The sequence below is a fragment of the Uloborus diversus genome, chromosome 1 (genome assembly GCF_026930045.1).
Source record: "Uloborus diversus isolate 005 chromosome 1, Udiv.v.3.1, whole genome shotgun sequence".
NCBI lineage: Eukaryota > Metazoa > Arthropoda > Arachnida > Araneae > Uloboridae > Uloborus > Uloborus diversus.
This window is the reverse complement of record NC_072731.1, coordinates 124,952,326-124,977,013: the sequence shown is the minus strand read 5'-3', so window position 1 is coordinate 124,977,013 and position 24,688 is coordinate 124,952,326. Positions and strand designations below refer to the sequence as shown.

General features: G+C 37.8%; 1 protein-coding gene across 4 annotated transcripts in view; it reads left to right on the top strand.

Annotated features, from left to right (window-relative positions):
• The first annotated feature begins 572 nt into the window (after positions 1-572).
• The window catches only part of LOC129231825 (uncharacterized), a 78,061-nt gene continuing 53,945 nt past the window's right edge, over positions 573-24,688 (top strand). For all 4 annotated transcript variants that reach the window (XR_008581307.1, XM_054866209.1, XM_054866223.1 and 1 more), the window contains exons 1-3: positions 573-1,699; positions 13,328-13,526; positions 18,645-18,829. Coding sequence is in view for 3 of the 4 variants with exons in the window: in XM_054866209.1 (XP_054722184.1) it covers positions 591-1,699; positions 13,328-13,526; positions 18,645-18,829 (1,493 nt within the window). In the remaining variant the exon portion in view is untranslated. The remainder of the gene's footprint in view (positions 1,700-13,327; positions 13,527-18,644; positions 18,830-24,688) is intronic.

The window sequence follows — 24,688 nt, the reverse complement described above, 5'->3', positions numbered from 1 at the left end:
CAACTATGAGGGCTACTAGTACCATCTCTTGCCCCAAGACAGAGGAGAAGTTCACATACCATGTGTACTGGTTATCTCCAAATTTTTAATTTTGCTACTGACATCCCTTTGTTTCTTACTGCCTCAAATGTCATCTGAAAGATTTAGAAAATGTCATAAAATGTTTTTTTCTAAAAAGTGGATATGTTCCCTTTTGATAAATTACTCTCATATATCATTATGGTTTACTTCTTTAATTACAGGAACAATTCGCAAATGTGCCAGGAGCCTTCTTAGAAGTACAAGACATGGACATTGATGATACCCTCTCGATCATCGACCATCGCTTGCGTTGCTTGGGCAGACGTCTCACGGAATCCCAGATGAACTTCATCCGTATCTGCGTCACCGAGAACTCTTATCCCCGCTATGCCTATGTTTTAGCAGAGGCAGCAGCCACTTGGAGGTCACTCGCCATCCCAGAAAACTTCTGGTCCCAGCACTCTATCGTAGACGTCTTCGATGACTATGTCCAACACATCACCCAAGTCGTTGACAAAGAAGTTCTGCAAGGTTTCATTGCCGGGATTATGTCCTCTAAACATGGCATCATGGATTCGGAACTCTGGTATGTGACCAGGATATTTAGTGAAAAAACGAACCAGATGGATGTGTTGTACCTGAAGCATAAATTGTCTTTCATTTTAAGGACGTATACGAAAAAAAGACACACCTTCTATCAGCTAAAAAGTCAGATTTTCCATAAAATATGCAAAGGGTATTTGGGGAGTGAGGTATTGAATGATAGTTTTAATAGACTCTTGACCTTTATCGGTGGACAGCTGCCAGAAGATGTCCAGCGTGACGCAGGCGGTACCATCATAACGAATCATAAGCATCAAAGATGGCGGCAGATGGAAGAACTGACGCATTTGAAAATAAAGTTGAATGCATCTGTGCGAAGAAGTTTCTTCAGTCATGATTGGCTTCTGGAGAGGGTGTGTTCAGGTGATCCTTATCTTCTACTCGAAGAGATTAAATTGTACCGTAGACGCAATCCCGATGACAGAGAGTTTGATATTTTGCGAAAATTACTACAGATGTCTTCTTTTGCTCTGATGCAAGACGGCAAGCAGCTGTATTCGCAATTGCACGGCAGAGTTCGAAACTTCTTTGCGGACTTTGAAAACAGTATTAAATATCCCACCATAAAAAGATTATACTTAATGAGTGCCACACCAAAAGTGCCAAGTTTTATATCAAGAGGTCCTTGCCTCCGGACCATTGCCGACGCACAAAATCCGCACAAGTCTTTGTCTTCCAACGAGACGCAGTATTTCAGCAAGATAACTTGGCTGGACCAAGATGCCAAGTATTTTGCGACGGTTTCCAGCGATTTGGATAATGTATCCGTATGGAGTGCTGTGCAGTTGAAGAGAGTGACCACATTGACTGATGTCACATGCGTGGAGGATCTGGTCCCGTTGCGTCAGGGCACTGCTGAGGTGCTGTTGGTTCACCACAACAGGATGGACCTGTATGATCTGGCGAAGGGCACCCAGACGGCTCAGATGGTTGAGTTAGTGGATATGTCCCAGAGTGCCAAAGTGCTACCCGAAGGAAAGAAGATTCTGGCAGTTTCCGCCACGCACGATACTTTGCTGCTATTCGAAGTAGTCACGGGTCACGTGGCATTTCGTATGTCAGCAGGTGAGAAAAGGTAACTTGATTTAGCTGGAGATATTTTGACTGGCATTTATGTAAGCAAAGCAGGATTAGTTTTTTTTTTTTTTTTATCTTTTTTTTTTTTTTTTTTTTTTTTGTGGGATGGAGACACTGATCTTGATAACTATCTATAAAAATTGGCTAGAGATTCTACAAGTCCTTCTGCAGGCGTGGGTGCTTTCATCTAAATACATAAACTAGTAGTACCCGCACAGCGATGCGCGTGCTGAAAAATAAAAAAAATGACGCCCCGTCCCCCTCTGATGTGAAATGATCGTTTTTCTTTGTATAAAATGCGTACACACCTTTTCAAAAAAAAAAAAAAAAGGCCTATTATAGTTTCTTTGGAATTTAAAACTTTTCGTCAAATCATTAAATTAGATTTACAGTTGCTTTAAAACTCTATTTAGCGAGTGAATCGGTTTTTACTGCAATTAAAAATATTTCGCCAAAGGAACAAAAAAAAAAAGACATCATATAATATTTTTCAAGTGTAACAATAATCCCGCAACTCTATTGTTTATCGCAGGGGCTCCCAACCTGTGCGAATCGAACCCCAAGGGGGTCGCAAATCATTTCTTAGGAGATCGCGACATTACCTCTACATTTAAAAATATATCATTGCATAGCTGAAAAATTGAAATACTTGGGGGGAGAAATCGCATCATTTTAGAGTACAATCAATTCTTGAAAGCAATGGCGAATCCAGGAAAAGGGCAATGGGGTTCCAGCATCCCCCTCTCCTCCTTTCATTCCAGAGTACCTGAACTCCTAACGTGCTCTAAGATTATCTTAAGCTTTGGTCTAGGGACTTCAATCTCTAAAGATTTCTGCGAAAGAGTCCCAAATTCAAGACAACTAACATCGTCCAAAATCGTCTAAAATTTTGTTTTTTGAACTTCAATATTTCGAATAATTTTTGGGAGAGATTCTCTACACCCTAACCCTTATCCAGAAAAATGTCCTGTAGTAGGACTTTTAAGACTTAATTTTGGAAATATTCCAGGGAAAAGTTCCATACCTCATCCCGTCCCCTAACTTCTTCAAAAATAGCTAAGAAATGGGCTTTTAGGTTTTTCGAAAAAAATTCCAAGAGAATGTTCGCTGTCCCCCTTCACATAACTGAAGATCATAAAAATATTTGTTTGTAGTGCTTAAATTTTAAAAATTTTCCGGGTGAGGATCTCTGAATGTTCATTCTTGTCATGAAAGATAACCTACTATTCTGTGTTTTGGACTTAAATTTCGAAAAGCGTCCTTGGGAATACCCGAAATCCTCTCTCCCCTCACATCATTAAAACTGGTCTAAATTCTGTTTGGGGAGCTTTAATTCTGAAAAAATGCTGGGTTTACGGGGCAGAAGCTCCAAACCCAAACATTTCCCTAGCGTTTACAAAGATGGCCTATAACTGCATTTTTTTGAAACTCGAATTCAAAATTTTTCCGGGGAAAGGTCGCCCGAACCCCTCTTCTTCCCTTATTTTCAACAAAGGTAATCTACAACTAAGCTTATTTAGACATATCATTTTTCATTTTTAAAAATCAGAGTGCATTCCCGATCCGTCTCCCCCTTCCCATCGTTAAAAATTGTCTAAAACTAAATTTTTAGGATATCAGCTTCGTGAAATTTCAAAACCAGTCTCCGAGCTTGAACCATTTCTAAAAGTCCCGGGACCTCTCCTCCTCGAACATCATCAGGGATCGTGTAAACTGCAATTTTAGAACTACAATTTCGAACAATTTCCGGAGGAGGATCATAGTGAGAGAATGGTACACTTACGACTGTAGATTCATATTCTTAATTCTCTTTCTCCGCTTATATTACGCAATTCTCTTAATTTGACTGCTCATACGATAGCAATAACACCTCCCCCCTTCCCTCTCAAAGAATAAATCTCGACTCTCTCTCTCTTGCTATATATACATTTGATGAAAATTGAGGATCTTCCAAATGCCCTCCTATTAGTTTTTTGACCACACGACGGCCTTGTTAAAATAAAATGCAATAATTCGCTTTATTTCTGCAATAATTGTAGAAAAAAAGATTAAGCTGAGTGTTTGTGTGTGGGGGGGGGGGATGTGTATGTGTGTGTAGGCATATGTGTTTGTGTCTGTGTACAGGCATGAGTGTGTGGGTAGTGGTGTGTAGGTGTGTGTGTGTATGTGTTTGAGTGTGTATGTGTAGGTGTCTGTGTGTAGGTGTCTGTGTGTATGCGTGTGTGTATGTGTTTGTGTGCGTGTATGTGTTTGTGTATGTGTGTAGGCGTATGCATGTGTGTGTGTGTATGTGTTTGTTTGTGTGTGTACGTGTGTGTATGTATGCGTGTAAGTGTAGAATATTGACGCAACCTGCGGACGGTTTTCGCTAGAGGAGCAGCATCGTGAGGCGGCCGGTCGACGATGATGCTGCAGAGGGTGCTGGTGGGAAAATAAAATGATAGGACCTCAAAACAGTCAAATGAAAGCAATAAGCAATCGTGATTGCTCAAAAAAAAAATTATATTTGAATTTTTGGCATCTTAAATTCAAATTATGTTTTTCGCAATCACGAGCGTGTGTGTGTATGAATGCGCGTGTGTGTTTGTGTAGGCGCATGTGTGTGGGTGCGTGTGTGTGTGTGTGTGTGTATGTAAGCATGTGTGTGCGTAGTGTGTATGGTGCATGCAGTGCTGTGTGTGTACGCGCGCGCGTGTGTGTGTGTGTGTGTAGGCCTTCGTGTGTGTACGTATATAGGTATATGTGTTTGTGTCTATGTATGTGTGTAGGAGTGTGTGTTTGTCTGTGTGCAGGCATAGTGTGTGTATGTGTGTGTAGGCATGTGTGTGTATGCATGTGTGTGTAGGATATGGACGCAATCTGGAGCCGGTTTTCGCAAGAGGAGCAGCATCGTGAGGCCGGTCGACGCGACGGTGGTGTTGGCAGAGGGAGGTGGTGGGAAAATAAAATGATAGGCATTCAAAACAGTCAAATGAGAACAATAAGCAATCGTGATTGCTCAAAAAAAAAAAAAAAAAAAAAAAAAGAAAAGAAAACGGAGGGGGAAAAAAAAAAAGGCATTTCGCAGCCAGGGTATCAGTATATGCTATGCTTGTAATTCTTCGTTTAGTAATTTTCATTCCTTTTTGTGTTTTCCCATGTCAACAAAAACGATTTCACTTTTAAATACTCAATATGCGCCAGCGCCATTGAGTGAGGCCATGGTTAGTGATATCGTAATAACGCCGACTGAGAACAACAAATATGAAACTTTGAAATCGTGGCTTATATCTGATTTTTCCGACTCCGAGCAGAACAGAATGAAAGTGGTCCTTTTCGAATTAATTTTGGGGGATGACAATCCCTCACATTTGCTACGGAAAATGAAACAATTGGCAGGACAAACGCTTGGCGATGAGCTTCTCAAAACACTTTGACTACAACGTCTACCTAGTCAAGTTAGATAAGATAAGATTTATTAACAAAACAAAATACACATACATAACAGTAAGCAAAATAAAATAAAGTTTAAAAAAAACAAACAAAAAAAAAAAAAAACTTGCAAATTATAAAATATAAATTACAAACGTCATAACAAAATATTAAGAAAATCTTGACTATAGTTCAACATGAGTTAGTAGTAAATTCAACACTAAAGAGCGCCAATGGCACTGTCCGCAGTGTTTTTTAATTGGTTTAGTATGGAGTACAAACACAAATATGTATTAACAGTAATATTTACAAATTAATTTTACACAAGTAATAAAATTTTACACAGAACAATTATTGGACTGTTTGACTCCAGAAAAAAAAAAAAAAAAAAAACACTAACTCGCATTGAAACATTCAATAGTATAAAAAATACAATGCAAAATCCCCCCCCCCCCCCCCGGTTGGCAAGTCAGTATATTTTATCAGCTAAAAGTTCATTATTGATAGAATGTCGTTATTTTGTATATATTCATTGAGCCCTTGTTTATATTTTTTAAAGTTCTTCTCATTCCTAACATCTTCCGTTAGTTCATTAAACAGCCGCGGTGCCAAGTAAAAGAATTGCTTTTTAATACTCGTTTTATTTTGGTTTTATAACTTTATATTGTTTACCTGAAATTCGAGTATTATATTGTTTTTCATTAATTTCAAACCAGTTATTGTTGTTATGCAAAAAATACAATATTCTCTGTGCATATATTTCTCTGATATTATAGATTTTCTCTGACTTTTGTAAAATAGTATCGTTTTCATTAAGTTCTTGTTTAGATCCATAAATTATTTTCAAAATTTTTGCATAAGTTCTATTTAAATTGGTAAGATTTGCTTCATAATCACCTCCCCATCCACAAATACCATACGTAATTATTGAGTTTATCCAAGCATAAAATAAACATCTAAGAAACTTTTTCCCAACTATATTTCTCAATAGATAAAGCCAATGTATTCTACCTCTTAATTTCTTCACAAGTTTATCAGTATGGCATTTCCATTTTAAATTTTCACTAAAAGTTATATCTAAATAATTTATATTTTCGACTCTTTCTATGGTAGGGCAGTTACAGTTATTTGTGCAGTCACATGTTGGTTCGTGATATTTTATGCCTAAATCAATTTTATTAATTCCTTTCTTTTTTAAATCAAACTTTATATATTTTGTTTTATTTATATTAAGAGATAACATATTGTCAGTTAACCATTTATTTATAGCAGTTAAATCAAGTTCAATTTGGTTTTTTATATCATTAATGCTCCTTGCAGAATATGTTAATGCTGTATCATCTGCATATAGAGTAATTGTACCGTATAATTTAATGTATGACATGTCATTAATATATATTAAAAAAAGTAAAGGACATAAAATTGATCCCTGAGGGACTCCCGTTTTTGTTGTTTTATATTTGCTTATACAGTTATTTAGTTTTGTTGCTTGTTTTCTGTCCGTGAGATAGGATAATATCCATTCGTAAGGTATTCCTCTTGATCCAGCATTGTATAACTTTTTACCAAAATCTTTATGTTTACACTGTCAAATGCTTTGCGTAAATCCAAGAATACTGCTGAAGTTTCAGTTTTCGTTAATGTTCGCATAAATTTCACCTGCTAATTTTAATACAGCTTTTTCGGTATTTCTGTTTTGCCTAAATCCGTATTGTGCGTTATGGAAAAAATCATATTTTTCTAAGAAATTCATCAACTGAAGTTCAAGCTATTCTTTCTGTATCTGAAGACAATTTGGATAAATTAGCTTTAATGGCCGATAAATTACATGAGACTGCAAGCGCAAATATAGATGAAGTAAAATACGCAAACACTGCGATTTCTGACGTTACTGAATTGAAACTGCAAATTGCAGAACTTAGTAAACACGTTGAACGCCTCTCGCGAAGTCGCGCTAAGGACACTTCGAATAGACATTTTTCTCCACGCTCACGTAGTAAAAACAAGAAAACTTATGATCAGTGTTGGTATCACTGGAAGTTTGGAAATGATGCAAAGCATCGCAAATCCCCTTGTCGTTTTAAAAATTCGGAAAACTAAATAAGAAATCACATAATTTGGCGCAATGTGGTTTCATGCCAAATACTAAGAGTCTCCTTTTTATACAAGATCCAGTTTCAAAACTAACTTATCTTGTTGACAGAGGAAGTGACGTATGCGTACTGCCTTTTCAGAGGAAAAAATGCAATTCTGATAGTACAAATTGTACTTTATTTTTTGCTAATGGCTCCACAATCAAAACATATGGAATTCAAATGGTTGCGTCAAAAATTTCAGTGGCCGTTTATTCTGGCAGAGTTAAGCAAGCCTATCATTGGCGCGGATTTTTTAAAGCATTACGGATTACTGATCGATTTGAAACATGGGTGCCTTAAAGATCCACTCACTAATTTAATCAGCAGCGGGAAAAAATCACTTGATAACACTCCACAAATAACCTTAATAGCAAGCGACTCATCTTACAAGGATATTTTAAACAAATATAGCGACGTATTTCGGCCATACCCTAAAATGAAGGAAATTAAGCATAATACAGTGCATCGCATTTTGACTCGGGGACAACCGGTTTTTGCCCGACCTCGTCGGCTGCATCCGGCAAAGCTGGCAGTAACCAAAAAAGAACTTGAATATATGATCGAACATGGAATATGCAGGCCTAGTACCTGAAACTAGTCGAGCCCTTTGGACATTGTGCCTAAAGATGATGGTAAGAATTTTCGTCCTACCGTTGACTACAGAGCTCTAAACCATATTACAATACCAAATAGATATCCTTTGCCTCATTTACAAGATTTTTAAAGTCAATTGCATGGTAAAGTTATTTTTTCTGAAGTGGACTTAGTTTGGTTATACCACCAAATTCCGGTCCATCCTGACGATGTCTCAAAAATCGCAATAACCACTTCTTTAGGGTTATTCGAATTCCTCTACACCCCTTTCGGGTTATCTAATGCTGCTTAAACCTTTCAAAGATTTATTGATGAAGTTTTAAGAGGTTTGGACTTTACCTTAGCATATTTAAATGACATCTTAATCGCAAGTCATTCTGAAGAAGAACACAAGACGCATCTTGAGTTGGTTCTAAAACGACTCTCAGAGTATGGTATTCGCATTAATTTGAACAAATGTGTCTTAGGTGTTTCCGAGTTATCTTTCCCAATTATATTCAGTAGATCAAAAAGGTATCATACCACTGCCAGAGCGTGTTGAGCCTATTTTAAAATATTAATTGCCTACAACTGTGAAAGAACTCCAGCGTTTTCTAGGTTTGTTTAAGGCCCCTATAACTAGGGAGCCGACGCATCCGCCATTTTGAATCAAAGTGACCGTCTGTTTTTGAGCCATTGCCATAGGCTGAATTATTAAAAGACGCAAAGAAAGAATGTTAAGATTATAAAAATAAGTGAATGTGCCACAGTGTACTGTGCTAATAGTTCACAGAAAGGATTTTGTTTCTTTAAATTTCAAAATTAATAACCCAAGATTTAAAAAAAATCAATTTTATTGACGATTTGCTGGAAATACGAAGCTAAAACTCGGCAGTGTGAAAGCAGTAAACATTGTTATGTAAAATCTCGGTACTACCTTTATTGCCATGGAGTAATTTAGTCTGAAGAAATATGCTTTTTGTTTTTTTTGTTTTTTATACAACTGTTACATTTTTAAATCGGATGATAAATTAATTGCTAAGATCCAGAAACGAAATACTGCCAAAAATAAGACTAATTGACTTTATTAAAAATTCAAGTATACGGTATTAGCCATTAAAAATATATAGTTACACTAATACTACTAAAAGCATTAATAATGTAAAGTAATACTAGTTTCATAATTAATTAGCAAGTTAATTAAACATACAAATAACCGGATGATAATAATATATGTAATATTTCACCAATTGAAACGTTTTCGATTTCTTGATGTTTGATTGGTTTGTTTATTTGTTCAAAATATGACAAGTTCTCTGTAGTTCTAATAACAATTCGGGCGAAAACGAATGCATTACGCTAGCATAAAATGAAGCTAAAGGAAGCGAAAACACATCGAGTGTGGTAATATTTCTCCGACTTTTTATCCAAAATGGCGGACAGTTCGGCCTGGTATATATAGGGGCTCTAGGTTTGTTGAATTACTATTGCAGAAATGTTAAACATGCTGCCCATATTCAATAAGCGCCCCACAATGAAATGCTAAAAGGCAAAAAAGGTAAAAAAGAAGTGTAATTTGGAATGGACTGAAGATCAAAAGTCAGCATTCGAAGCTTGTAAAACACGGCTAGCTCAGGCCACAATCTCAGCTCATCCTGACCCTGAAGCTTATTTAACGCTTTTTACAGATGCTAGTGATACAGCAGTTGAAGCTTCGCTAAATCAAGTAAAGAAACTTGACAACGTACAAAGTATCGAACCTCTTGCATTTTTCTCATCAAAGTTGTCTCCACCACAACAAAAATGGTCTACTTACGATCGTGAACTGTACGCAATTTACGCTGCAATTAATTAGCACATGCTCGAAGGTCGTTTGTTCACAGTTTTTACAGACCATCGTCCTCTCAGATTCGCTTTTCAACAAAAGTTGGATAAATGCTCACCTAGACAGCTACGACATTTAGATCATATTGGCCAATTTACTACAGATATTCAATTTGTAAAAGGTTCCGACAATATACCCGCTGACGTATTGTCAAGAATTGAAGCATTAGAGCTTCCGACTATTTTGGATTACACAGCTGTGGCTGAAGCCCAAAGCACCGATACCTAGCTGCAGGACTTATTGAAATCAGACATAACTTTGAAATTTCAAAAAATGCTACTGCCTGGAACCGAAGTTCAACTTCTTTGTGACACTTCTACAAGAAATGTTCGTCCATACCTTCCCTTGGAATTTCGTAAAGTAGCTTTTGACATGCTCCATAACCTAGCTCATACTGGCGTCAAAGCTTTAGTCAAACTGTTAACATCCCGTTTCGTGTGGCTCGCAACAAAAAAAAAGATGTCACAATTTGGACACGGACTTGTATCCCATGCCAAAGAGTCAAAGTATGCCGCCATACCAACAGTCCAGTGCTTAACATTAAAGTTCCGGACAAGCGTTTTGAACATATCAATATTGACATCGTTGGCCCTCTTCCTCCTTCTCGTGGATATTATACATATTATGAAATTCTCATGTTGGCTGTTTATGTGAGTAAAGTGTCGTCGACGACACTTTCGTGATATGGAGCCATGGAAAAGACGAACTTCACCGATTTTTGACTCACATAAACAGCCAACATGAGAATATCCAATTTACGATGGAAACCGAAAACGACGGGAAGTTGCCTTTCCTGGATGTCTTGGTCAGTCGCAGAGATGACGGATCCCTAGGTCATCGTGTTTATCGCAAACCTACACATACTGATCGCTATCTACACAAGAACTCTAATCACCATCCTCGACAGAAGAGAGGTGTAATCAAAACTTTATTCGTGAGAGCCAACAGAATCTGCGAACCGACTGCTATCGAGCATGAAATTTCCCACCTCACAAATGTTTTCCAAGCCAACGGTTTTTCAAAGCAGGAGATCAAAAGAGCCTTCCACCCCAAAATAAAAAAACAGCCACTTAAAGAAGATCCGATCAAGTCCACAGCCTACCTCCCCTACGTTGAGGACGTCACTGATAGAATCGAAAGACTTCTGCGACGCCACAATATCAAGACTGTTTTCAAACCCACCCACCGAACCAGCGACTTATTACGATCTGTGAAAGATGCAAGAGATCCCTTGTCCGCCTCAGGTGTTTACAAGATTTCCTGTTCCTGCGGATCTACCTATATTGGAACTACTAAGAGAAGCGTCAACACTAGAATCAAAGAACATCAAAGAAATTGCCGACTAGGCCACACTCAGAAGTCAGCAGTCGCAGAACACACTTTTAGTGAGGGGAACCATGACATCAAATTCAAAGAGACAAAAATACTTTCAAGGACTTGCCATTATTATGCGAGATTGAACAGAGAAGCCATCGAGATATTCAAACATCCAAATAATTTCAACAAAAAAGAAGAAGGAATAAAGATAAACAAGCTCTGGCATCCCATACTGAAAAGGATCAAAACAACAAGAACCTCCAGCCAATCAGAAACAAGGACGGACCTTCAGCTGAATCCCCAGCAGCCAATCCCCGAGCAGGAAAAGGAGAGCCTAAGCTCCAATCAGGAAGCGATGAAGACAGACGTTCACCAGCCAATCCCAGTCCAGAACCAAGAGGACCCAGGCCCTATAAATGTTGACAGCACTTCGACACTTGCATCAGTTGCCAAGAAGTCTCTTCCCTGGAAGTTACGAACTCGGAACCACTGAGGATGGCTGCCGCAGATGCAGCCGAAACGTTTGGAGAATATACACTCAGACCACGGCACAACAGCCCGGAAAAATCCTTTCATAATATTGACACCGGCCGTGAAAGCCTTCACTCTTACATTATACATATTGCCTAACTATGATTGATCGTCATACGCTTTGGGTCGAAGCTTGTCCAATCACCGATATAACTGCTGAGACGGTAGCTAGAGTATTCTACGAAACTTGGGTAGCCCGATTTGGTATTCCGAAAATTGTCACATCCGACCAAAGGAAGATAATTTGAATCCATTTATTTAATTCATTACTGAAATTATTGGGAATTAAACATACTCATGGGGCATTCCACGGTATTTTTGACATTTATGTAGAGTCCGTAATGTGACCTTTTCTGCCATAACTTTTTAATTTACTGTTTGATTAGCATATTATTTTATTTTGATCTTTTCCTACCAACACACCAGCTTAAATTAAAATAATTTGCAAATCAAACGGTAAATTAAAAAGTTATGACAAAAAAGGTCACGTTACGGACTCTATATAAATGTCAAAAATACCTTGGAATGCCCCTCATACGACTGCATATCACCCAATGTCAAAGGGACTGCTCGATAATTGGCACCGCACAATGGAAGCGTCTTTAAAAACTCACTTACCGACCGTTGGTTAACTGACCGTTGGACAGAGGTCTTGCCAATAGTTGCTGGGAATATGCGTTCTGCATTTCGTGAGACAATAAAAGCTACAACAGCTGAGTTGATCTACGGCACTGCCCTGAAGCTACCTGGAGAATTCCTCTCACCTACTCCAAAGGACTTTAACGCTGCCGAGTTCTTCCAACAATTGAAGGAGACTATGCAGAAGTCTTCTCCAGTCTCCACAAGCAATCACGACACCAAGTGTTTCGATCTTTTATCGCCTTAGATCTCAAGAGGAAGTAGACCCTTGTGAAGTTAAACGCACTCGAGCTGGAGACAAGTCCGCTTCCTCGTACGTTTCAGAACCTAACGGTCCACTAGGTGGAGGGTACTACGGTGTCAGCTTTTCTAATTAAAAGAACTGAACTGAAATGAAGTCGAACTTGTTTTAACTCAACTGTACCCGCATGCATTTGTTTACTCGTACGTTCTCTGTTTCTCCCACTGCTCGCGGAGAGAATTCGACTCTTATAGTCGTTCCTTAAAATGTATAAGCAAAGTGTATATATATATCTCAATTTTCGTAATAAAATGACAAAAAGAATCATTTGTATTCTTGTCATAGCTAACACTTTAAGCAGGTACTTGACTTCATTGAAACACCAGCACCTGTAAAAGTTTTTTTTAACTTGTGGAGTAAAGAAACATTTTAAAATATAATGTTATGTGTTGTGTGTGTATGTATATTCCTCAAAAACAATAAAATAAGAGACATTCAGGAAGTTAAAAAGCAAAGTAACCAACTTTTTAGTTACTGTACAGTGATTAAAAAGCATCTATGATGAATTTTTATGACTTCTCCCGAACTCGTTTTTTACGAGCAAATATCGTGGTCACTTTGCGCTTGTTATAAGCGAGTTCGACTGTAAATACTACGCACAATTAATGTTTATTATTTATTAGAAATACTTTTAAAATACGGAAAAAAATGACAATAATTTTGAAAATAATCTTTATTTTACGACGTGAACTAAAATTTCGTGATTTCGAAAAAAAAAAAAAAATGCATTATGATCTTAATGTGAAATTTTTGAATTGGTTCCAAGCATATAAATTTTTTCTTCCTCTTCACGAACAACTGCAAATGATTGCAATGAATTTCCCTGCTTCGCAGGCGACTCGAGGGGCTCACCTTGAGCGGCAACGGCCACATGTGTGTCTGTGGGGACGGTCTGCGCAAGCCCTACCCCTTACTGGCGTGGGACATTCGCAAGGGAACTCTCCTCCAACAGATGTCCATCCGGCATCACGAGTATGTCATCAGGTTCACTCGGGTGGACGAAGAGGGCAGGAAAGTGATAGCAGTGGCCAAGGTAAGATGCCAAGTTCCCTTAGTGAAGCTTGACCACAGAGAAAGGGCGGACGCCCTTGAAGCGGAAGCATTGTTTTTTTTTTTTTTTTTTTAATGGCTAAGAACTTGACAAATTGGCAAAATACAAACAGAACTAAAACGGAGAACAGGGGCAAAAAAAAAAAAAAACAATGTCTCATTCGGCTTTTTGTCTCCCAGTACCATTCTACCAAGGAGCTCGCTCGGAGTGCTCTGCAGTGAGAAATGTGGTGGCCATCCATGAAGGAGAGATCCCCGCAAAGGGTACAGTTTGGAGTCGCATAAACACCAATTTTAAAGAAATATCCAACCAAGCATGTTGTACACAAAGTCTAAACATGTCAACCGCCTCATGGCGGGGCCATTTGGATATTATAGATTTGTCCAGAACATTCCAATGTTTAAAGCTCGTTCGAGACCTCAATTTCTCCTGATGTTGAGAGAAAAACATGACATTTCGAATGAGCCTTTTCAAGGTGCGGAATTATAGGACGCTGCTGCGTGATATTGGCGAGACAGCTGGGTGTGTCGGCATGTCCGTTGCCGCCTATAAGCCACAGTGACCTGGGATCCACTGGAGAACGATAATCTTATTGAAGCGGAACCATCATTTGTAATAGGTTGGTTGTTACACTAGTCAACAAAAAAGAACTTTTTGTCTGCACGCTGGTTTTAAATAGTTAATTCCTATTAATTTTGGGTCGAGAAAAACAAATATGGTAGTGTTTTTTTTTTTTTTAATCTCTTGTTTTCAAGATGCATAAAAGTCCACTGGGGAAAGATGCACAGCAACCACACATTAATTTAAAGGTAATGTTAAAAATGAAAAAAAAAAAAAAAAAAGAAAATCCTGTGCAATAAATACTACTAAATAGGTCCTGTTTTGTTAATTAATGCTTATTTTGCAGGAAGCAGTGGTTGCTTTTGGCTTATTGCTGTAAACGCTTCGTTTTCGATTGATTTTTGTGCGTCAAACAGGGATCATCTGTTGTAATAGTTCAGCAGCATTTGGTGAACATTAACACTCCGCCCAATGACCCTGATATCTGCTTTCCCTTGTAAAGATATCTTGGTGAAACCTTTCCTTATGCTCACTGCTCATAGCTTTAGTTTTTAAACAAAATATCCTGGAAGAATTGAATACAAGCAACGATAAAATTAAAAATTAAAAAAAAAAAAAAAAAACAACTGTGAGTTGCAACTGTAGAATCAAAAGGGAGAATTGAAAATCCTTTTAAAAGCCTTATATTATTAAAAATCAATGTCAAATATTTCATTTGTTGTTATATAGAAACTGGCAAAAGATACAAATTTTAAATCATTGCGTTTTATTTCCTTGTCGGTCAGCAATGAATTCGGTTATCAATCGCGTGAATAAAAGGCTTAAGCCCTGGTTTCCTTGGAGCGAAGTCGTCTATCTTCGGCGTTGTTCCTCGCCGAGGGAAAAAACTTGATTCTTCTGCGCATGCGCGCCCGAGCTAAATCGACGTCGTGAATGTCCACGCCGGAATTACTTGACTTTGATTTCAGCGTCACGGCGAGGAGCGTCGCCGAAGATCGGCGACTTCGCTCCTAGGAAACCAGGGCTTTAGCCGTCATAAAAATCTGCTTTTAAAAAACGTTATAATACGAATTCCATGAAACATGAAAGTTCCAAACATATTCTATCAGACGCGGAAAAAATTCTCTTTATTTTGGTATTAAATTTTAAAATTTTTAACAATGTTTTCGCTGCAAAAATGACGAAAAATCTTTTAGAGGTTTTTAATTAATATCTTCCTTAATTAATGTCATCCAGAGATGCAATCTAGTTAAGAACACTCTCGATCAACTCTTTTTTCAAACTTTTTTTTTTTTTTTTTTTTCAAAATCGGTCCATCCGTTTAGGCGCTAGAGTGCCACAGACAGATACATAGACACGTCAAACTTATAACCCCCTTCCTTTGTGTGTCGGGGGTTACAAATAGAGTTTCAGAGACACGACATCATTCATCAATGGTCATAGAACTTGCGTAGAGATTGTTTTACCAACAGTTTTTAGTTCTCGCCTTCATTGCTGCTTAGAAATGCTTGAACCCTTAAAGACTTCTTGGGTTTTTTTTTTTTTTTTTCCCACCCCTTGATTTTTTTTTTTCTGTTTCAACTCAAAAACAGTGATTTTCATAACTGCACGCATTTGAAGTGCCGTTAAAAATTCTCTCCTTAACCTTAGCTTCAATATATCTTGGAAATTTCTCTCTAAGGTATTGGAAAATTGTCTTTGTTCGCAGCTTTCAAGAAGTTCTCCATTATTCCCAGCAGAATGATCATGAGTGGATTCAGAAATGGGTGGATCTACTTCTACTAGAAGTTGATTTTTGGGCATTTCGCTTCCTAGAATTAAAATTTGTTGAAGTCTGTTTCTGTTTTATGTAGAGAGATGTTGAGATTTTCTATCCCAACCTGGGGTCGAAGGTGAAACGACAGTCAGTCACAAGGGCGGCGTTTCTATCTGCCAGGAAAAAAGAGCATTAGTGTGAATCCACTATCCTAGTTGGCTCTGTATCTTGAAAACTAGAGCTAATCTCAACTTTTTATGGTGATTTTCGTGTTTTTCGAGGCAAAATACTTCAAAAATAGCTAATTTTTTTAGCCGGATGCATTTTTGGTGTTGACTAATATTATTATTTCGCATTAGATTGGATCAGCGACAACGCGCCTCTTACTACTCGGTGCTTTTCGGTTGATTCAATGTCTCCACGTCAAGGTCATCCGGCCTCTCTCCGTGGTCAAGCTATGCCGGCTGCATTGACAGAATCTTCATTTAGGAAGACCACACTAAAGTACACTAAAGAAATTAAATGTCTACGTAGGTTTCTGAAATCACAAACTACAATAATAATGAATAAATTAGGTGGAAAAATGAATATAAAAAAACATAAGTGTCTTAGAGGCGTTCACAAATGATGTCACACTTTGACGGTAAAAGGTTCGTGAAATTGAGACAATGGAGAGGGTACCAAGAAGTGTGACATCACACAATTTGGAGATGAAAAGCACAAGGAGGAGAGAGGGTAAGAAAGCGCGACGCTTTGTAACAAAAGAGGTGAGTGGAATCAAAAATTTCAAAAAAAGAATGACATTATTTATGGACACAGTCCCTTAGAGTGAAGATATGCATATTTTAAATGCCTAAACTTACTAACTTGTTGAAAACTGATGCAGGAAAGAGTTGTTAATCAGGGGTTAATCGTAAAGGACTCATCAATCATTTAACGTCGTGCTCTAAATCAATCGGAACCTCGCCAAGAAGACAATGGATTTGAAATCTCATTCTTGGCTCCAGATTTGACCACATGTCGCCAAGTTATATAAAATTTCTGCCAATTTATGACATCACTTCCGATTTACTATTCCATTTTTTCGTTGCAATTTTGAGCCAAGAGATAGATACACTGGTGTGCAAAAATTAAGGACGAAGTCGAAAAATTAGCATATCAGCTGAACGAAGAGGCAGAGCAGACAGAAAGACCAATCAGGAGATTCAGTAAGGTGATGTACGGTAGCACATGCGCAGATATGCAGGCAGACGTAACGGGGGAGTGTCTGAGTAGTATAAAGCATGTTGTCGGTGTAAGATCAGTATTTCTGGCAAAGAGATTGCACGCGGTATAGCAGTTAAAATCACACCGAGTTGCTGCATCAGCGAGAAATGGCGAATAATCAATCTGTTAGACGACATCTGGATGCTTTTACCCGAGGTCGAATCATTGAGAAGTTAGAGGAAGGCCGCAGTGTGACAAGTGTGGCTGTCACGCTGCGGAATTGCTCACAGCATCGTTTCACGACTTTGGAGACAATTTCAAACTACAGGAACAGCTATCCGGGGGTTCAGTAGTGGTCGTCCACGAGGAACCACACCCGCAGGTGACCGGTATATTGTCTTACAGGCCAGAAGAAACTGGCGGCAGACAGCGGGAGAAATCGCTAGACACACGACACAGGCGACTGGACGACCGATATCGCGTTTTACCATGGCCAGAGGACTGCACGGTGGTGGTCTGTTTGCACGACGCCCTATACGGTGTTTACCTTCTAACGCCTGCCCATCGGAGAAGGCGTTCTCTGTGGTGCCGGGAACACCAGAATTGGAGAGACAATGAATGGGGACGAGTACTCTTTACAGATGAGAGCAGATTCAGTCTGAGTAGCGATTCTCATCGCATACTCATTTGGAGAGAGCGGGGAAGCCGCAATCATCCCTCGAACATCATTGAAAGGGACAGGTATGGAGGTCGCGGTGTTCTCATTTGGGGAGGCATCATGCTTGGTACTCGTACAAACCTTCACATCTTCGACGCAGGTTCAGTCAACGGGACCCGTTGTTGTAACGAGATTCTTCTTCCATATGTGCGTCTTTTTAGAGGCGCTATGGGTCCGCAGTTTCTTTTTATGGACGACAATGCACCATGTCATCGCACAGTAGCTGCCGAACAGCTCTTAGAGAGTGAGGATATTGAACGTATGGATTGGCCGGCACGATCTCCGGATCTCAATCCCATCGATCATGTATGGGATTTTCTAGGCAGACGCTTGGCAGCTCGTACCTTACAACCAGTAACGATTCGGGAGCTTCGATTGGCGCTGCAGGACGAATGGGCAGCAATGCCTCAACAACTCATTGACACCCTCACTCTCAGCATGGGCAGACGCTGTGAAACCTGCCTAGCAGTCGGGGAAGATCATATCCCCTACTAAAGACCGGATGTTTCTTGCTGAACACCCATCACAGGGATGTTTCGGCCTTCAGTCGCATTGCGCTCCATGCTACTTTTTCAATAAAGCTTCTTTTTATCCCTCTGATTTCTCTTTTAGTAAGTGTTGCTTACATTACACATGTCCTTACGTATTGGGGATCTTACGGTATTAAATGTGTTGCTTTGGAAAGCTTTTGTACAAAGTTATATTGAAAAAACCGTCTCGTCCTTAATTTTTGCACACCAGTGTAACTAGATAAAGAGATACTATTATATAACAAGATATGTGTAAATATGTATACATAAATATGTATAATAAACGAGCTTGTCGGATTCTATTCTTGTCCCTCGTCGCTATTTGGCAGGATCTACTGGATTCTTCTCCGAGCTTCGTAGTGGTTTACGACCTGGCTACTGGGGGACTGCTCTGGGAGACAAGGGCGGGGGCGAGCCTCACAGCCCTGGACTTCTGCCGGGAGAGGAACCTCGTCCTAGCAGCCACCAGTGACAGAAAGATCCACGCCTGGGAAGGTGCCAAGGGAGCCAAAAGGTGAGAATGTGTTTGGACTAAACCATTGTTGACGAAGAGAAAGGGGTCAAGTTCGGGGACACCTCTCTATCTTAGGCTACATTTCTATCCTCTTTCATTTGTTTCATTTAAAAATGTCGAGGGTGTTATTTTTCTTTCCAAAATAGAGTTGATGGATGCACACACATTATACAGCGTGTTCACGTGTTTCACCTGCAAGATCCTTATTTTCTCCATCGTTAGTTTTAGATGCATACTTACAATTGAAAAAATGGTCAAAATAAGGTGCATAGTTAAGATTTTAAATAGGCCGGTCAATTTAGACAATGGAAATAACAAAAATTCCGACAGAGTCAAATTTTTGTAGAGACCATGGGTTTATCATTACAAATAAACTGCCAAAAGTCCCCATCGATCCCATGTGTGCTAAAAAACTTATTCGGGATCTAAAGGCAAAATTTTAGTTTTTTTTTTTTTTTCGTATTTTTCTCGAAAACGGTTAGTTTTATCGAAAAGTACCTCAGACCGAAATTGTAGATTCTAAAATTCTCTATAAAAATGGTCATTATGATTTTTTCTCTAAGACAAACCATTTCCCAGATATTGCGCACTCTCAAAAGACAGCCAATTACGTACAAAATCCCCTCCCAGATCATCTGTTATTGGTATAGATGATAACGATAAAAATACTACTATATATATATATATATATATATATATATATATATATATATATATATATATATATATATATATATATATATATATATATATATATATATATATATATATATATATATAAAAAATTAAGCAAACAGACTTGCAAATATTAAACAAATTATAAATAATTAATGATGAGAAAAAGGAAAATTGCAAACAGCTATTAAGTAGAAAAAGATAAAGTATGAATCCAGAGCTCATCAGCCGTGGAGGATTCATTAAATATGGTCAAAAGACCAAAATTTTTAACTAAGAACTAAAAGAGAATGTTTAAGCTCCAGTACATGCAATATAGAGTAACAATGGGCAAAAGCACCACTTGTTAAACTAAAAACAATAAACTAGAGCTCAAACCTAAAACTAAAAGCAGAGGGTTTCGTCTCGACTAATTAGAAAAACAAGTTCCGATAATTAGCCTTCCACGGGACAGTACCTGCCTATAACAAAATTGTCTTACCTTGAAATCCACGTAAACTTAGCCCAATCCATTGTTCAACCTGATAAAAATACATTCCAGTTGTCAACGTAACATTAAAAACATAAAACCATATCCAGAAATCAATCCATAAACATACCGAGTCGCCTGTTTCCCACGTGTAAAAAATTCATCCACCCCAGTGATTCATAAAAAATGGTTTGTCACGGTTGTATCATACATTTACACAGTTAAACAGCTTCAAAAGAAGCGAAATGGAGCGACTGGAGCTTAAACATTCTCTTTTAGTTCTTAGTTAAAAATGTTGGTCTTTTGACCATATTTAATGAATCCTCCACGGCTGATGAGCTCTAGATTCATACTTTATCTTTTTCTACTTAATAGCTGTTTGCAATTTTCCTTCTTCTCATCATTAATTATTTATAATTTGTTTAATATTTGCAAGTCTGTTTGCTTAATTTTATATTTACTTGGCTTTTTAGTTTTGCTGCGTTGCGCATCTATGGGCTCTTGGTGTGGGTTTTTCAATATTTTTCACTTTTATTATTATTATTATATAATATATATATATAGTTGAGGCAAACCTAACCTGGTAGCATTGTGAAGGCTAAGCGGATCTTAATCAGTGCATTATCTCGCTTCCAGGTTAGGTTTAACCCCACTATAGCGCAATGACACCGAAAACATTTGATGCTTGCTTCAGAGAAGCCTTCATTCAAAATTATCACTGCAATTACTATCAATATTACAGTTGTATAGCACCAAACTTTTGTAACAATGGGTTTCATCATTGGGTTTCATATTTAATCATTTAATAGAGAAACTGCATGAAATTTACTGCTTTTTGACCATAACTTTTTTTCTAAGAAACAAATATGATCAAACAAAGTAATGGGGCCTAAGTTAAATCATTCCCTATTCATTAAAAAGAGAATCATCAAAATCGGTTCACTAGGTGGGACGCTGTAAATAGACAAAAAAAAAAAAAAAAACATACATACGGTATGAACTGATATCCGCCTCCTTTTTGAAGTCGGTTAAAAAACTGCTTACTTTGTGGCGATGAAGCAAATGAGGAGGCTGAGAAGAAGAAAGCGCAGAATTATCTCAGAAAAATTCATAAAGCAGCGACTAAATCATACTCAAAATCAATACGTGCAAGGATAGTTTTTGACACATCATCAGAAGGATCTTTAGCTAATTTTAAAAGGTATTCTTTGAATGAAAGAGTAGAAACTTTATTAGTTTTTCTGCAATAATTCTGCGCTTTCTTCTTCTCAGCCTCTTCCTGCGCTTCATCACCACAATAAAGCAGTGTTTTTTTAAACAAAGGCTGGATTCAGATTCACTTAATCGCGCTCTTGTACGAGGTGGACGTACTTTTAAAGTACTGGTCTGTTCATGTTAATCCTCACGTTGCTGCAGAAATTGAACTTTTCCAGGTGTATGATTTTGTGCAATCCACGTGAATTGTAACAGACTTTTTACTTCTTTAATAATCAGCAAACTCATAACCACTCCCGACACATGCATTGATTAAAGTTGGCGTTCCACTACTGCCGAGCACAACAGTTTCACCTTCAGTCAAAAGTTTATTGCAAAAAAAGCAAAATTGAAATTTTTAACCCCCGAAACGCAACGGAAGGGGGTTATGAGTTTGACGTGTCTGTGTATCTGTGTATCTGTCTGTGGCACTCTAGCGCCTAAACGGATAGAATAAATTACTAAAATATTTACGGATCAAGATTTACGATGACTTTTCTCTACTGCAGACCATGTAACTAGGAGTGCCAATTCTCTCCAAGTGCGTTGCCCCCCCCCGTCCCCCCCAAAAAACAGGATCCTCAAAACAAAAAAAAAGGCTAAATCCTTTTGAAATAGCATCTCTGATTCTTTCAGTTACATAGTCTGCCAGATGCTCCCCCCCCCCCGCAGGGGCATATCCCTGCTTTAGCAATTATTATTGGGATAAACTACTTTAATATTTAGCTTTTAAAATGGCATCCCTCTACTGCAGATCTCAATATACAAATAATATAGTTAGGGAAGCACATCCCCCCAACTGTGACGACGCCCCTAAATTGTACTGAGCGTCATCCCCCCCCCCCCCGAAAAAAACGAGCTTTCCTAGTGAGGTGTCTAAAATCCTTTAAAAATAACTCCTCTGATAGTTTTAGTGGTATTGTCAGCCTCATGCCCCCCTACCCTGCAAACGGGCTCCCCAGCTTTATCATTAGAATAAATTGCTGGATTATTTACATTTCAAGATTTTCGTAGGTTTTCTCGATTTCAGATCTTAATATATAGATCATAATGCTGGGGCTGCCATTCTTCAATTAGTGCGATGCCCCCTCCCCCTCATTTTTAATTTTACCGAGCCCCCGCCCCCAAAAAACAAGAGTTGCTACTTAAGAGACTGAAATCCTTATATATTATTTCTGTAGCCTGTTTTTGGTTTCTACGCCAGATTTTCCTCAATTCTTGATCGATTTCTTTGATTTACACCTTATTTTAAAGCTTATGGTGCTGGCTACTGACGAAAAATAGACCCACGGTCTAAAAATTGATTTTTTTTAGCCGAAAAACCTGTTTTAAAGAACCAAAATGAGGTTTTCGTTTAAACTTATAACTTTAACTTGCACTGTGACCGATAGAGCTGAATAGCTTGATCGGCAGAGCGTTCTCCTCGTAATCAGGAGAATCAGTGTTCGGGCCCACGTCCGGACAATCTGCATCAAAAAATTGGAGAAATATCGCGCATTGCATGAACACTTAATTAAGTGAATAACAAATATGAGGGAATAAAATAAATGAGAATGACACGCTCCTTGCTGTTATGAAAACTAGATGTGACGTTGTGCTGAATTACTTCTGAATTGTACGTTTTTTTTTTCTTTCTTAAAGCTTTGGCTCCAGTAAGAAAATTAAAGCATAATGTAAGCAAAAATATAAGTAACAGGTTTAAGATTTCAGACTACAATAAAATTGTTTTTTGTTCCGAAAAAAATAATAAATCGTATATTGAAATATATATTCTTCTAATGAGTTTTTGACTCTTTGTACAAATAAAAAAATTACTACCTCAGTTTGAAGGGTAAAATATATTTTTTTCTTCTTTTTTCAAAAAAAAAAAAAAAAAGCTTATCACATTTTTACTACATTCGAAAAGCTACGCTTAAAATAGAGCATAGTTCAATTTATTTTGTATTTTAACCGTGGTGTTAAATGATGAACACGTGCTGCCATCTAAGTCATAACGGTTCAAGCAGCCTGCGGTAACGAATTGTAAAATTTTTCAAAAATAAAAACATTTCTCTTCAATATCTTAACTTATATATTATTCCCTTCTCATTTTAAAACTTATCAGGCTGGATAATGACGAAAAATAGACTTACGGTCGAAAAATGAAGTTTCCGAAAACGCACTTTGCTGTTTGAAAACCTTGATGCAGCCGGGTAGTTCTTATGCTTTTTTTTTTTTTTTTTTTGCAAAGTTCTAATGCAGTTTTCCAATTTTTTAAGTCGCTTTCGGCAAAAAAAAAAAAAAAAAAAAAAAAAAGCCTGTGTGTGTGTGTGTGTTCATATTTTAATAAAGCTTAAAAACACTGGAATTAGTTGTTTGGTTAAATTGATAAGTGTTTTTCGGTAGAGCGTTCTGCGATAAACTATCTGAACTTCGGGCAAGCTTGGGCTGTCCGACATAATATCAAATTTATATTGGTATTACGCATTACATGTACTCATAACATACCCACGTAATAAAAAAAATGCAGTGGGAATGCTACTTGGTGTTTCGGCTCCTTTATGCAGGCTACAGTTATCATTCAGATAGGTTGACTGTTAATCGAAGGGTGTTCTTCCTTTTTTTAAGCTCTGACTACATTCAGATCACTCAGCATAATATAAGCATAAAAAAGTATTAGATTTACCTAAAGGAAATCCTTTTTGTGCAGAAAAAAATTTTCATTGTATGCTGAAATGTAGATGTTTCTAATAGCAGTGTTCAACCTTTTCTACAAATGAAAAAATACTACGCCAAATTAAAACCACGAGTTTCACCCAGTAAACCTTTAATTTTTTAATCGCGCAAATACGATATAAAGCATTAAAATTATTATCAACTTCATTAGCAAAAAATCATTTTCTACTCCTCTGCTTTCTGCTGAAAAAAAAAACATTTTGTGTACGTTCGAAAAATTACACTTAAAAAACGGACTCAGTTCAACTGGTTTTGGTTTTGAATTTTAAGTGTTCGATTAAAAGAGAAACATGTGCGGGCATTTAAGCCGTAAAGGTTAAAGCACTCTTCTATGTGAAATAGTACAATAATTCAAGGATAAAACACTTATTTTCAATCTAAATTATTACTTCTCTAGAATGCTTATTTCAATCGCTACGTGAGATCTTCGTCATTCTTTAATCAAATTCCATGCTTTACGAATAATTTTAAATCGTATCATGCTGGTTAATGACAAAATATAGAAACATGATCTTATTATTATTATTATTATTTTTTTTTTGGCAAAAAGCTTTTTTGCTGCTTTTTACTACGCATTCCTTCAATGAATAGCTTTCGAAAAGGAAGGCGCAATTGCTAGGTTTGTTGGGGCGTTGGGCTGTTAATCAGAATGGCGCCAATTCGAATCCGTGCCAATAAATATCTCTTTAATGTTTCTTTTTTTTCCTGTCAGATGCTCACATGGTCAGGACTGTATTTGCCGCAAC